Source organism: Ciona robusta, chromosome 13, assembly GCF_009617815.1.
Source record: "Ciona robusta chromosome 13, ASM961781v2".
Classification (NCBI taxonomy): domain Eukaryota; kingdom Metazoa; phylum Chordata; class Ascidiacea; order Phlebobranchia; family Cionidae; genus Ciona; species Ciona robusta.
In genome coordinates this window covers 4,028,560-4,044,369 of record NC_143247.1, presented here as the reverse complement: position 1 = coordinate 4,044,369, position 15,810 = coordinate 4,028,560, and the positions used below count along the sequence as shown (strand labels likewise).

The following is a 15,810-nucleotide window of genomic DNA, read 5'->3' as shown; positions in this document are numbered from 1 at the left end:
ATATATTTATATTAAATTGGAAGAAAAAAGCGTAGTCGCTACACCTTAATGCAAATTACGCCCCATTAATATTAATCAGACCGCTTGATCCGCTCGACTGCACATAGCCTTTCTCTCATCCATTTTTTCTTTTACTTAATGTTTCGTATATATTTGTAAATTTCACCCCATAATGTTATTCCCTTATTTTAACTTATCATGGATAATATCTGGGTTGTTTTGAAACTTTCTTTGTCTTGGTTACGTAATAACAACAATAAAAAAGATAAACAAACCAAAAAATTACGTTTTTTTAAAAGTTTTAGTCAATTTTAACAAGAATATGCAAAATAGTTTGACAGAGGTTGTAATAGTCGTATAAGCAGTCATAATATGATAGGAAAAGAGAAATTTTTCTAAATTATGTTATATTTTTGTTCACATTTATGGAAAAAGTTATAAAACATAGAAAATTTCACCTGCCATGTGCTGTGTACAGTGTTGTTAAAGAAGAAAATTGTTTATTTAAAAACTAAAAGTAAAGTCTTGCATGAAATTCATTCTTATTCATACAATGTTCCCAGTTTTGGTATTTATATATTTTACGAAATGTCTCATTAATTTAACCATGGATGGATCACATCAACCCACTTGCCTCGAACTTGCAACCGAGGGTGAGCGGTTGTGTAAACTCGGAGAATATTCAGCAGGGGTGCAGTATCTTGAGGCAGCTGTCAATCAAGGAACGGGTAATTATGGAAAACTACTATGTTTGATGATTAATAATAACTTTATTTGTCTCTTTGATTACATTAGTGGGTGTCTCTATACGTTTGAACCCACACTTGAACATGGTAGGTGTTACTAACCATGAAAACTGTTTTGTAATAATGAAGCTTTTAACCCTGTAACCCCATGGCCCCTTGCAGTTGATAAAAAAGCACCAAGCAACCGTGTTCGGGCTGTTCGTGCGTATTTTAGAGACACCGACAGTAGCTAAGACCTGATAAATGAATGAGTAACTTATGTATCCTCGCCACCTTGCGTGGTTGATTATATAATTTAGAAAAATGTTTGTGTGTGAATAAATGAATGATGCCTATGTATCTCTGCATGGTAATTATGAAATAGATACGCATAACTATGAAATAGATACGCATAACTTGTTTCTTATTTAATTTAACACATCTTGTGGTCACTTACGAGGTATCATACACAAGAAAAATAAATAAAAATATAATCTGACATTATTTATAACCGTAATTTTCTCAGACATCAATTTTTACTCCGAAAAAATCACAACTTTTATAGTTATACAAAGTCTAACCCCTAACACTAAAACGCTTCCATGCAGATGATGTAACAACACTCAGTGCCATATACATGCATCTTGGCAATGCTTATCAATATCTTGGTGACTTCATGAAAGCATTACAATACCATCAACATGATAGAACTCTTGCAAGGTAAAGTAGTTTGTGCTCATTGTGTTTATACACAGATTGTTTCTAACCAATAAGGAAATAAATGACCAAACCAACCAAAAATGCCGTTTACATACACGGTAACTTGTAAGCGGACACGAGGTGTATAAAACAAAACACTCGTGTTATAACGACTGTCATTGCCCCACCATGCGAGGATAAATAAGTTACATACGTGGTAACTGGTAAGCGGGCATGAGGTGTATGAAGCAGAACACCCATGTTATAACGACTCTCGTTGCCTCGCCATGCGAGAATAAATAAGTTATATTTGTGGTAACTTAAAAGCAGACACAAGGTGCATAAACAGAACACCTGTGTTATAATGACTATCGCGACCCACGAGATAATATACAAGTTACATCCAATCAACTTTACTATTACAGAACCATAGATGATTTAGAAGGTGAAGCAAAAGCCAGCAGTAACATCTCAAACACATTAAAGTTAATGGGAAGATTTGATGAAGCGATTGTGTGCTGTCAACGACATCTAGATATTGCTATTGAGACAAATAACAAGGTAACACGTGTTTATGTTGGTGTGACTGAGGCAGTGCGTGTGTTATTGTAAAAGTAAATGGATCTTCTAGTAAACAATTAAGTTTTATTGCACTTTTATTATGCATAGTAGGCAATATAATGTTAAATTAAATTATTCTTTTGGTGAAATAAAACATAAATGGCATAATGGTGTTTTTACCAGAAGAGCAATTTAGTTCTTTGTTGTGGCGATCTAAACATGAATTATCAGCAAAATTTGGCGACCCAATTTCCGAAACTACATTTTACACAGTATTTGTAAACATTTAATAAAATGATTTAACTTTCACAATGAAATCCGAAATGGTTTGTGAACCACTGTAGTAGGCGACCCAACCAAATCAAATGGTGGCCCATGGGTTGAGAAGTACCAGTGTCTAACATAGCAGACAAAAAAGTAAAAATACATTCATTAATATCATATAAAAATCTAGCACTCACGCATAATTGTCCCATGAATTGGTTTTATGACCTCAATAATGTTTCTATGACACAACAGATGGTATTATTCCACAAACAAAGTAATAAAATACGACTGAAATTGCCCAAATGACGACAGTACTGCATTACTTGAACCTAATACCTAAAATGACAGATTTTCAAACAATTTATGTCAATTACCGTGAACTATAAAGAATATAATGGATTTGGGTTTAGTAACTTGATATGGAATTTGTATGAGAGCCCAGATATTGGATGCTGAACTCATGTTGAGCAGATGTTTCAAACTATGTTTATTATATCAATGCTGAAGAAGACAAAATTAATAAACATGGCAAAACTTAATGAAATAATAACCATACTACAGCACAACAAGCTCCAAACTGTAAAACAGACACACAATCCTGTGAAACAAATCTAACTTATTGGTTGTAATGTTTACTGATTAATGCAGTGCAGAAATTTCCAGGGTTAGCCTGCCCACCCTGCCACCCCAGGTTTGGTGCCTTTAACTTCTAATTACTCCAACACCCAGGGTGCCTCTGTTTAGACTTTATATACAAAGACCCAGGGTGCCTCTGACCCACTAAGATCCAAACTACACTACCTTTATATACAAAGATATAAATGATCTTTTCCTAGGTATGGGAGGCCAAGGCATTATACCAGCTTGCCAACATCCATCATGAGAAAGCTAAACAGAAATGCAAGTCAACCGCAGGCATTGATAAAGTAGACCCGAACGCCGCTGCCGATCTTAAAGTTGCCGTCAAGTTATATGAGTGAGTATTATATTGTAGTTTATGGACACAATTATGGTCTATATGGGGTAATGGGCCAACTCTGGTCTAAATCCCAGGTCCCATGGGTCATGCCACACTGTAGGACCTCACCCACATAGAATAGAATGTGCATATACAATGTTGAGGTAATGGGTCAACTCTGGCCTAAATCTCAGATCCCATAGCACGCCTTACTGTAGGACCTCACCCATATAGAATAGAATGTGCATATACAATGTTGGGGTAATGGGCCAACTCTGGTCTAAATCCCAGGTTCCATGGCGTGCCTCACTGTATGACCTCACCCATATAGAATAGAATGTGCATATACAATGTTGGGGTAATGGGCCAACTCTGGCCTAAATCCCAGGTCCCATGGCGTGCCTCACTGTAGGACCTCACCCACATAGAATAGAATGTGCATATACAATGTTGAGGTAATGGGTCAACTCTGGCCTAAATCTCAGATCCCATAGCACGCCTTACTGTAGGACCTCACCCATATAGAATAGAATGTGCATATACAATGTTGGGGTAATGGGCCAACTGTGGCCCAAATCTCAGGTCCCATGGCATGCCTCACTGTAGGACCTCACCCATATAGAATAGAATGTGCATATACAATGTTGGGGTAATGGGCCAAATCTGGTCTAAATCTCAGGTCCCATGGCATGCCTCACTGTAGGACCTCACCCATATAGAGTAGAATGTACATATACAATGTTGGGGTAATGGGCCAACTCTGGTCTAAATCCCAGGTTCCATGGCGTGCCTCACTGTAGGACCTCACCCATATAGAATAGAATGTGTATATACAATGTTGGGGTAATGGACCAACTCTGGTCTAAATCCCAGGCTGTAGAACCCCACCCATATAGAATAATAAAAATATTGTGTAGACAATTATTTTATACATTCGAACAAAATGAACATAAACATGCAAGTAACCCCTATGCTAAACAATTACGTTTATACCTTTTAATTAAAAAAAGGATCAATATTAACGTTGTATATATTAAACATAGCAACATATTGCGCTTAGAAATATAGGAAGGGGATTATAAAATGAAACGCATAGAAAGTGATTGGGGTATTGATTATTTTAAACATCAAATATAATCCCTTATAAAACATCTGTTGTTACATGTTACCTATATATGTACGTGTGTGTGCGCGCGTGTATGCGCGTGTGTGTGTGTCAGTGTATGGGTATTGTGGCAATACAATAGTAACCTTGAATTGGTTGCACCATTTTTTACAAGTGTTGATACAAGTTAAGTTCTTTTTGATTATTATTTTCCTTTTTTTTTTTTATAAAAAAAAAACCCTCGAATTGGCTGCACTATTTTTCCCAGGTGATATAAGTTAAGTTTTATTGACCGATACTTGATACAAAAGTAGCACCTTAAATTATTTATACATTGTATAAGTAACCCAACTAAGGCATACAAAGCCACCATGCATGGTGTGTAGATACTACTTTAATTACTACTTTAATCGAGCAGTACAATATCCAACCATACTTTTAGTAAATATTTAAAGATACATTGCATGACATGACTGTATCACTAGCATAGTTACACAACATATACTGTCTCAGTATAACCGTAACATTATTACTTCGATGCTTTTGTTTCAGGCAGAATATATTTTGTATAGAATCACTTTTAATATTGCATTCTGGTGAGGCACGCCATAGGACCTGGGATTTAGGCCAGAGTTCAGTTGTTTTATAGTAATTATAAATCCAATTAAAACATTATAACTTAATGCTCTGCTTTATATGCTAATGCATATATCCAGGATTACTCTATTATTATATATATATATGTTTTTCCATATTTAAATGTCTGTTTTCGATTGCAGACAAAACCTGTCCCTAGTTCGAACATTAAACGATCGTGCAGCGCAAGGTAAAACTTGTGGGAGTTTGGGGAACATAAACTATCTGCTGGGAAATTGTGACGAGGCTATTAAGTTCCATACTGAGGTGGGGGGTTGTTATATATGTTGTGTGTTTGTGTATGTGTGTATGGGGGGTAATGGGCCAGTATTGGTTTAGAACTATTGTTGTATGTGTGCAGTGGCACAGCAAAGGGGGGGGGGTGGAGAGGGTCGCAACCCCCACTTTAAAACCAAAAAAAAAATTAAAAAAAAAATTTAAAACAAAATTTAAAAAAAAATTAAAAAATATTTAAAAAAATATTTTTTTTTGAAAATTTTTTGATTAAAGTGTGTTCTCTTGTATACTCATCCCATGTTGGGACTTTTATTGTTTAAAACTTGTTTTATTGTTTAAACCTTGCTTGGGTTATTACATGTGTGTACTATGGTGTGTTTAATCTTCAAAATAACCGAACAATATTGTGCGATACTTGGGCACCACACTTTATAAACACAGGGGAGGCAGGGATAGTTAGTCACAATTATTTTACAACAAATCTAACTTATTGGTTGTAATGTTTACTGATTATAGTATAAAATGTGGGGGGTGTATACCCACCCTACCACCCCAGGTTTGGTGCCTATGTCCCTTGTCCATATGTGTGTGTGTGTTACTAATTAATATACCACCTTTTCTAACACATTTACCCCCACATCGAATATCAATTGATGATAATGGTACATATATCTAATATCTATATATATGTGTGTATGTGTGTGGAACCTACCATTACGCATAGTTTACCCAACTTTCACCATCATATTCTAAACCATCCCCCCCACAGCGGTTATCGATTGCAAAGGAGTTTGGCGACAAGGCTGCACAACGACGCGCGTATACCAACCTCGGGAACGCGCATATTGTGTTGGGGGAATACCAGGTGGCCGCCGACTTCTATTTGTAAGTTGTGATGTTGGTTTAGTTATAAGCGTAACGTTCATGAGGTGGCAATTTTTAGGATAATAGCAATATAGAATGTGCATATACAATGTTGGGTGATGGGCCAACTCTGGTTTAAATCCTAGGTTCCATGGCATGCCTCACTGTAGGACCTCACCCATATAGAATAGAATGTGCATATACAATGTTGGGATAATGGACCAACTCTGGCTTAAATCCTAGGTTCCATGGCATGCCTCACTGTAGGACCTCACCCATATAGAATAGAATGTGCATATACAATGTTGGGGTAATGGGCCAACTCTGGCTTAAATCCTAGGTTCCATGGCATGCCTCACTGTAGGACCTCGCCCATATAGAATAGAATGTGCAAATACAATGTTGGGGTAATGGACCAACTCTGGTTTAAATCTCAGGTCCCATGGCATGCCTCACTGTAGGACCTTACCTATATAGAATAGAATGTGCATATACAATGTTGGGGTGATGGGCCAACTCTGGCTTAAATCCCAGGTCCCATGGCATGCCTCACTGTAGGAATTCACCCATATAGAATAGATTGTGCATACACAATGTTGGGGTAATGGGCCAACTCTGACCTAAATCCCAGGTCCCATGACATGCCTCACTGTAGGACCTTACCTATATAGAACAGAATGTGCATATACAATGTTGGGGTAATGGGCTAACATCCCCATTATACCAAAATCCAGAAGCTAGAATAACCCATAACGCCATAAGTGATGACTAACTAATAGCTTCGACATAAACCGAATACAACTCAGATACAACATTGTTCATGGTTCATACCATCTATGTTTCACGTCCTCATTTATGGGGTAATTCTGGCCAGTATCCCAGAACCCTGGTGTTCCCTGCTGTAGGACCTCACCCTTATAGTATAGAATCTCTATTATTGACTGTCTATAAACTGCCTCAGTGGGGTCTAGATGGTAGCACCCTGGGTGTTGGGTAATGGACCTACATCCCAGGTCTCAGGTGTGCCTCACTGAAGACCTCACCCATATAGATATTACAATACCTAACGCAATATATTTATATTCCAGACAAACATTATCAATTTCTCGTCAGCTAGGAGACCGAGCGTTTGAAGCCCAAGCTTGCTATAGTCTTGGATCAACATATACTTTACTAGGGGATTATAACAGGGCTATTGAATACCACATGCGACATAAACAAATCGCACAAGATTTGAGTGACAGGTGGGTGTGTGGGGTACTGGGTTCAAATCCCACCACGCTGCTGTATTCCTTTTTTGCTAGGCCTAATATTGCCAGCTATTTTTTAGTCAGTCACTACTATAGTACATTTTGCATGTCTAAAAAAAGAATCTTGATTCTCAGTAGAGTTAGAATTCTGGAAGATTTGTAAGTACGGAAATAATTGACACAAAACCCATTCAACACAAAACAACAGAAAATAAATAACATTCAAATAAATTGTAGCTACAGTTAGGTACTACCTTACATTAGCTTTACTTAGCATGAATTTATAATTTTCATTGCATATATTTCATAGACATGCAAAATGAACTATAGTAGTGACTGACTAAAATAGCTGGCAATATTATGCCCAGCAGAATAAAAATACAAGACACACATACAACACACAACTCAAACCTATAAAGACAAAATAATGATACAAACACAACACACAAGAAATTCAATCATGTTTCGCATTTTGTTTGTAAAGTTTTGTTTAAGTTTTTTAGTTTTTTAAATTAAATAAACATTTTACAAAAAAAACTGCAAAACAAGATTAAAGCTCAAAATGTCTGGAGCATTTTAACTGAATGATTCAACTACAAACATCTAAACCCCCTTCATTGCAGAGTTGGTGTAGGGCGAGCTTGTTGGTTACTCAGCAATGCTCATATATCATTGGGCAATTATAAGAAGGCTTTGGAATTAACAACGCTGCAGTTACAAATATCTAAAGAGGTAAATCGGGGTGGTATAGTTGGGTGGGGTGGTGTATAGTGGGTGGGGTGGTGTATAGTTGGGTGGGGTGGTGTATAGTTGGGTGGGGTGGTGTATAGTTGGGTGAGGTACCATGAAACCTGGGGTTTGGACCTTCATACAGATTGTACAGGGGGAGCTATTACCTTTAAATCACAGTCTTACCTATTAGTTATGTGGTAGCACCCTGGGTGTTGGGGTAATGGGCCAACTCTGGCCTAAATCCCAGGACCCATGGCGTGCCTCGCTGTAGGACGGCACCCATATAGAATAGAATGTGCATATACAATGTTGGGGTAATGGGCCATCTTTGGTCTTAATCCCAGGTCCCATGGCTTGCCTCACTGTAGGACCTCACCCATATAGAATAGAATGTGCATATACAATGTTGGGGTAATGCCCAACTCTGGTCTAAATCCCAAGTCCCATGGTGTGCCTCACTGTAGGACCTCACCCATATAGAATAGAATGTGCATATACAATGTTGGGGTAATGGGCCAGCTCTGGTCTAAATCCCAGGTCCCATGGCGTGCCTCACTGTAGGACCTCACCCATATAGAATAGAATGTGCATATACAATGTTGGGGTAATGGACAACTCTGGTCTAAATCCCAGGACCCATGGCATGCCTCACTGTAGGACCTCACCCATATAGAATAGAATGTTCATATACAATGTTGGGGTAATGGACAACTCTGGTCTAAATCTCAGGTCCCATGGTGTGCCTCACTGTAGGACCTCACCCATATAGAATAGAATGTGCATATACAATGTTGGGGTAATGGACAACTCTGGTCTAAATCTCAGGTCCCATGGCATGCCTCACTGTAGAACCTCGCCCATATAGGATAGAATGTGCATATACAATGTTGGGGTAATGGACCAACTCTGGTTTAAGTCCAGGTCCCATGGCATGCCTCACTGTAGGACCTCACCCATATAGAATATAAAATGTAATTGGGTACAAGTTACAACCCTATAAATAGTATATATATATTGATGTGTTGTAACAAATTGTATAAAGGTGAAGCTATTGTTCAAACTATTAGTTAGGGAATTTTTGTTTGGCTAGTTTAACATGATAGTGAAATAATCAAGGCAGGAGATGAGGCCGGCCGAGCAACAGCCGAGAAAAATCTGGGAAGGTTGGAAAGTTTATCGAGCCACAATGGGGCAGTAGAGAGCAACTACCTTGATCAGGAGCTCCCACGTGTGAGGAGAATGAGCATGGAGAATATGGAGTTGTTGCAACTTACGCCGGAGCAAGTTAAGGTGGGAGGGGGTGTGTTATATACATATATATATTTTTGGAGTATGGAAAATATGAAGCTGCTACAACTTCTACCAAGCAAGTTAAGGTGGGGGGGGGGTGTGGCATGGTGTGTGTGTGTTCATGTTGGATATATATTATATGTATTGTTGGAATGATCATAGAATTATTGCAACTTACACCTGTAGAAAGTTAAGGTTTAAGCAAAGAGTGCGTTATTGGGGGTATAGTGATTGTTTAGGGTGCGAGGTACGTTATTGTCAAGGTATTGTATGTCTATGTTGAGAAGGGATATATTTATTGTTATAATATACTGACCATTATCAATAAACAGGCGATAAATGAAAAGAAATTGAAGTTAGAAGAAGGAAGATCGTTACAAGCAGCGTACCAGGTAACTATATATCCACAATTGCTAATGATATGAACAAGTTATCACATCTACATACATTTTATAAAACTTTTCTGGCAACCTTGTATGAGAAATCATATGTTTTATCAACCCAGTTTTAAAATGTCAGATCATTTTTACCATGATGTTGTACAACCACTGGTGATGGCTATACTCTACTTAGAATTGTAAAACAAGTATGGTAAACCTGATTCGACATTGGAAAACTGAAGTGTTAAAACGAATGATGTCACCCCTGTTTCAAAAGTTTGTTACCATTACACCTAGGGTGACATACAAGTTAACAGGCGAGCATAGAAAACTTACACGTGGTAAATCGTAACGACTGTCGTTACACCTCACACAAGAATAAGATACATTCATTAGTCCACGGTAGAAATGTAGTTATATATATATTTTTTTAAATATACTTTACATACAACTTATGCGTTAATAGGCGAACATAGAGAACTTAGACGTTGTGAATAGTAACGGGAATCGTGCGTTGGACGCTGAACAAGTTGAAATTAACATTCAACCCCCACAACAACCACAGGTAACCTATATCTAAAACTCTTAAATAAAACTGATCGCTGTTATGATGTAACTTTAAAACTGATCTTTTTGTGTTAAATTATTTTTTTATATACCAGCAGACTAGATTTTTAAAATCTGTTTTAAAAACTTGGCGCACTTATTATAATTTTATATTAGTCTGTAGGAAAAAGGAAAATAAAAGCCATAGAATCTCTTTTAGATTTGTTTAACAATGTTATTGTTAACATTATCTCCCCCACAGCAGGGCAACGAGCATTTCTTTGACTTACTAACTCGCCTGCAAGGACGACGCATGGATGACCAGCGAGCTGAGATGAGGAACGACGGTTACGAACTACCTGACTTTCTACGACAAGATCCTCCACACGAGGGAAGGCAAGAGCAAGCAGCAGCTGCCGTGCCCGATAATGTGGTGGCCGAGAATAATGACGCAGGTGTGATGTCATAATTATGTGTTTGTCTGATAGGTGATGTCATAATGAAATATTGTTTTTGCCGATGTACACTGTTAGGCCCGCTGCCCTTTAGACCAACCATACTGCTACCATTGTGGGCGTATGTGTCCTTGGTCAAAACACTCAACAACAATTGCTCCAACCCACAGCCACTAATGGGTTGTTTAAATTGTGATATAACAATCACCCACAAAGTTGTTGTGACGTAGAAGAGCGTGCATATACAATGTTGGGGTAATGGGCCAGCTCTGGTTTAAACCCCAGGCCCCATGGTGTGCCTCACTGTAGTACCTCACCCATATAGAATAGAATGTGCATATACAATGTTGGGGTAATGGGCCAGCTCTGGTCTAAACCCCAGGCCCCATGGTGTGCCTCACTGTAGGACCTCACCCATATAGAATGTGCATATACAATGTTGGGGTAATGGGCCAGCTCTGGTCTAAACCCCAGGCCCCATGGTGTGCCTCACTGTAGGACCTCACCCATATAGAATAGAATGTGCATATATAATGTTGGGGTAATGGGCAACTCTGGCCTAAATCCCAGGTTCCATGGCATGCCTCACTGAAGGACCTCACTCATATAGAATAGAATGTGCATATACAATGTTGGGGTAATGGGCAAATGTGGCCTAAATCCCAGGTTCCATGGCATGCCTCACTGAAGGACCTCACCCATATAGAATAGAATGTGCATATATAATGTTGGGGTAATGGGCAACTCTGGTCTAAATCCTAGGTTCCATGGCATGCCTCACTGAAGGACCTCACCCATATAGAACATACGAACCCTATTTACCCCCAGACGAACACCACGAACGTATGAACACCATGATCAGCATGTTAGCTCGATCGCAATCCAAGAGATTGAACGAACAACGAGTCAGTTTATCAAGTTTACCAGGGTTGCGTATCAATGGGAGGGTTTATAATGTTCCCAACAATCTACCAGGTGAGAATGGTGACTTTAACATGCAATATACATTGTATAAGTAAACTAACATAAAGTAATACACCATGTATGAACGCGTATACTTTACATAAATATTGACCACATACATGGACATTATGCTTATGTTCATATTAAACTACCAGGTTAGGGCTCTAACTGTTTCTTGTAGCTCAATTAATATTCTAAGTAACTTATAACACATAGTATATGCTAAAGGTGGCTGTACACAGTATCCGGAACTCAACCGTTTTGTCCGTTAGTCCGCATTACGCTGCCGCATGCGGAACTCGGTAATGGGTTTGCAAGTGAATTCGCAACCGGATACTGTGTACAGCCGCCTTAAACAGTGTAACATATTGTACATTGTTCCGAATATTTGATTCAACTCGCATTTAGACCACCATAAACAACCACTAGACAACATTATGCTTTGTTACTTTACCATAATCACGACCACCTAATCACCTACGCACAAGAGATCTCCCACAAACAATAGGAAAATAGGTTACCCTTATCCTTTATATAGTAAGCCCTCAATTCACAAGATTAGACTCATCTACCCCGCCACCCAAGGCTTTGACCACTACAAGGTTAACTTTACCCTGTACATTACAGTAAAACTTAACCGCTCTTCCCCCCCTTTATACACAGGTGGCCCTCCCAATGATGATGGAAACAACAACGCACAAGAACCACCTCGTGCACTTGATGATAATTTCTTCGATAATTTAATGAGATGCCAGGTAAGTGGTTTGGATTATCGTTTATAAATGCCCAGTGGTGTATTGTGGGCGTGTGTGTCTTTGGGCAAGACACTTAACGGCAATTGCTCCAACCCAGTGGTCACTAATGGGTTGGAGCAATTGTCAGCCATACATAAAAACAACCACCCACAAAGTAACATACGTGGTAACTCGTAAGCGGGCACGAGGTGTATAAAACAGAACACCCGTGTTATAACGACTGTCATTGCCCCGCTATGCAAGGATAAATAAGTTACATACGTGGTAACTTGTAAACGGGCACGAGGTGTATGAAACAGAACACCCGTGTTATAACAACTGTTGTTTCCCCGCCATGTGAGGATAAATAAGTTACATACGTGGTAACTCATAAGCGGGCACGAGGTGTATGAAACAAAACACAAAAGCAAAGTTAGCAACCACACCAACTTATACCCAGGGCACTCGATTAAACGACCAGCGCACTTCAGCTCCCTCCGGTGACCAACCAGTGTACCGGCCTCCCACAATCCCCGACGAGGACTTTATGTCACTGATTGTGAGGTTACAATCGTCGAGAATTAATGACCAGAGATGCAGGTATGTGGTGGTATGGGGTGTATGAATAGATGGCTATCCTGGTATATAATTGTGTTCATGTGGTTTTATGTATGTTGTGTTTATGTTTGGTGATAATGACCAAAGATGAAGGTATGGGGTGTATAAGTTAGTGGGTATGGGATTTATGTTCATTGTATATAGGGTGGTACGTTTATGCATGTTTATGCTGCGGGATAGGTATACTGGTAAAAATGATAATTTTATTGCACCAACAATTTTCAAGGTGTGTTGCAACACATTATCAGGGTACACACTTACAATATGGCTGTTGAAAAGTTGGAACAAACTCACTCACACTAAGTGTAGTATTTCGTACACAAACACCAAAATCTCTAATACTAGGCGTTTAAAGAAACAATTTATCGAAAATTATTGAAAAGTTTTTTGGCACAACTGGGCTCCTATTATAACACATTGCAACTTATCTCGTATTTACAAACTCGTATTTACACAATACATATTTTGCTGAACTTTAAAAAAAAAATCTCTGACACAAATTTTAAATACTTTAACACAATTTCACAGATTTGAACCAGAATGAGCTGTAACAATCCCCATGATGACATCACAATCTTTATCATGACTTATTATTTAAGTGATGACATCACAATAACAATTACGACCGAACTCAAGCAATCATTTATTTAGTTATTCTTGTTATCGTTAAAACAAAAATCAAGCCATTTTTTCTGCTTTTCTTTAATATTTCTTTAAGAAGTCGAATTTTTGAATCTTCAAAAATTGAACATCGAATAAAATCGTGATTTTTTGAACCTATTTACCCCCGCACAGCCATTTAATACTTATGAACTTAAAATATTAAATATTTATTTTGCGCAAACTTTATCGTAACACTTGTGTCGCTGATCATTATTTCAACGCAGTTAACAGTAAGTTACATAATGGTATTTCGTTGTAAAGATAAGAAATAAACCATGAAAAATTGTAATTAAGGTTTCTTATCTTGTCGATAATGTATAAAGCGTATTTAGACTCAGAATACATGAAATAAAATGCCTAATTTAAGCGAAACATTTCCTTTTGAGGTAATTGGCTAAAAACAAAAATATAGAGCATAGAATTTATACTCAAAATCAAACGAACTAATTAATTCTAGGAAAACAAACTAATTCTGCAACCGAAAAAGGCAAGTACAACAAATTGTGTACTGAAAGAAATATAAATTATAATTTTATTAATTTTAGTCTCCTATTCAAATAAACTTAATATTTCAAATAAAATCAAAGAGTGAGGTTTCCGTCCTCACTGAGCTCACCTTAGGAAACCTCTGTTGCTATTTAATAAACACTGCCCTAAACTACATAAATATAACAACCTAAATATTCAACTCAAAGCCCATAATACAAGAATATGTTTCATTAAAAACAATACTGTTTAAAACCCAAAACCCCTGGTCATTTCTAAAACTGTATCATAATTGTTTAGAATCGTATCATAAGATACCTGTACCCGCAACCCCGTATCATGAGATATTTTATTAAAAACTCTAATGTTTAAAACCCTAAACCCCTAGTCACCTCTAAACCTGTATGATATATTATTACCCCGGGTGTTGTGGTAATGGTATGGGCCAACGTGGCCTAAATCCTAGAATGGCGTGATACGTTGCCGGACCTCAACCTCATAAAATAGAAAATAAATCATCAAACATTATGCTAATCACACAACATACATATTAAACAAGAATTACCAAATAACTCACATTGTTGGTTTCTGTGTTGGTTCATGCTGTTGTTCATGCTGTTGGACTTCTTGACGATTTCCAACAAACTATTTAAACCTTAAACTGCAAAGTTGCAAAATAACTATGTTGGATTAAATGATTTCTAAAGGTAAAAATATTGGTGTTGCAGTTAAGTCACATATAGGATCAAATATTAAACTCAAATTTATGGCATATGACTTTTAAAATATCGCCTTTTTAGTCTTCTGTAACATACAGAAGGATCATACACCAGTATATGCTATGTTATTTACAAATTTAAACTTGATTCTAGCGCCGTGGCTAAGTGTTTAGCGCGCCTGCCTGTAACTCAGAGGTAATGCATTCAAGGCTCATCGCTGCTGCTATTGTGGGCGTATGTGTCCCTGGGCTAGACACTTAACGGCAATTGCTCCAACCCAGTGGTCACTAATGGGTTGTCCAAATTATCAGCCATACAAAAAAAAGGAAAACAAAAACCTAAAAACAACACCCACAAAGTAACATACATGGTAACTCGTAAGCGGGCATGAGGTGTATGAAACAGAACACCCGTGTTATAACGACTGTCGTTTTCCGGCTACGAGAGGATAAAGTAAGTTACATTCAATTCAATTCTATAATGAGATGTTCTATAATCAAATCTGGCCTAAATCCCAGGTCCTTGACAAGGACCTCACCCATAAAGCATAATAAAAAAAGTAATAACCAAAACAACCCTTTATAACTATTTCTCAAAGACCGAAACTGTAACTCATATTCAAACTGAGTTAAAACACAGCCATTTAACAATAAATAAATCCTACAGAGATACCACTAATAGCTGAATATATCATTTTGTTTTGATACTAATATATTAACACCCACACTATATTATAAATAAACTTCTAAAACAATATAAATTCACAATATACAGTAGGCAGCATACGCTGTGTATATATATTCCTACGTAAATGTATATATATAATTATCTAAAGTTTAAAAATAACTGAACTTTACCGTAGTATTAACTCATATATAATAACTGTGTTTTACGACTGTTGTTTTGCTGCTAATTCCTTTCT

The 15,810-nt window shown here is 37.7% G+C and overlaps 1 protein-coding gene across 4 annotated transcripts; it reads left to right on the top strand.

Moving 5' to 3' along the window:
* Positions 1–538: 538 nt before the first annotated feature.
* Positions 539–13,972, top strand: LOC149725934 (G protein-signaling modulator 2-like). 4 transcript variants are annotated; one of them, XM_089891411.1, is made up of 16 exons: positions 539–728; positions 1,334–1,445; positions 1,850–1,985; positions 3,089–3,228; positions 5,095–5,218; positions 5,958–6,073; positions 7,141–7,296; positions 7,926–8,034; positions 9,151–9,324; positions 9,657–9,716; positions 10,171–10,269; positions 10,516–10,705; positions 11,534–11,680; positions 12,332–12,423; positions 12,863–13,002; positions 13,549–13,972. In XM_089891411.1, exons 1-16 carry the CDS (start codon positions 554–556, stop codon positions 13,562–13,564), a joined length of 1,986 nt encoding a protein of 661 aa, XP_089747537.1. In that variant the 5' UTR covers positions 539–553; the 3' UTR covers positions 13,565–13,972. The 4 variants fall into 4 exon arrangements, with proteins under 4 accessions (XP_089747537.1, XP_089747535.1, XP_089747536.1 ...); XM_089891409.1 differs by having other exon boundaries at positions 11,468–11,680; XM_089891410.1 differs by having other exon boundaries at positions 10,513–10,705.
* Positions 13,973–15,810: the final 1,838 nt, after the last annotated feature.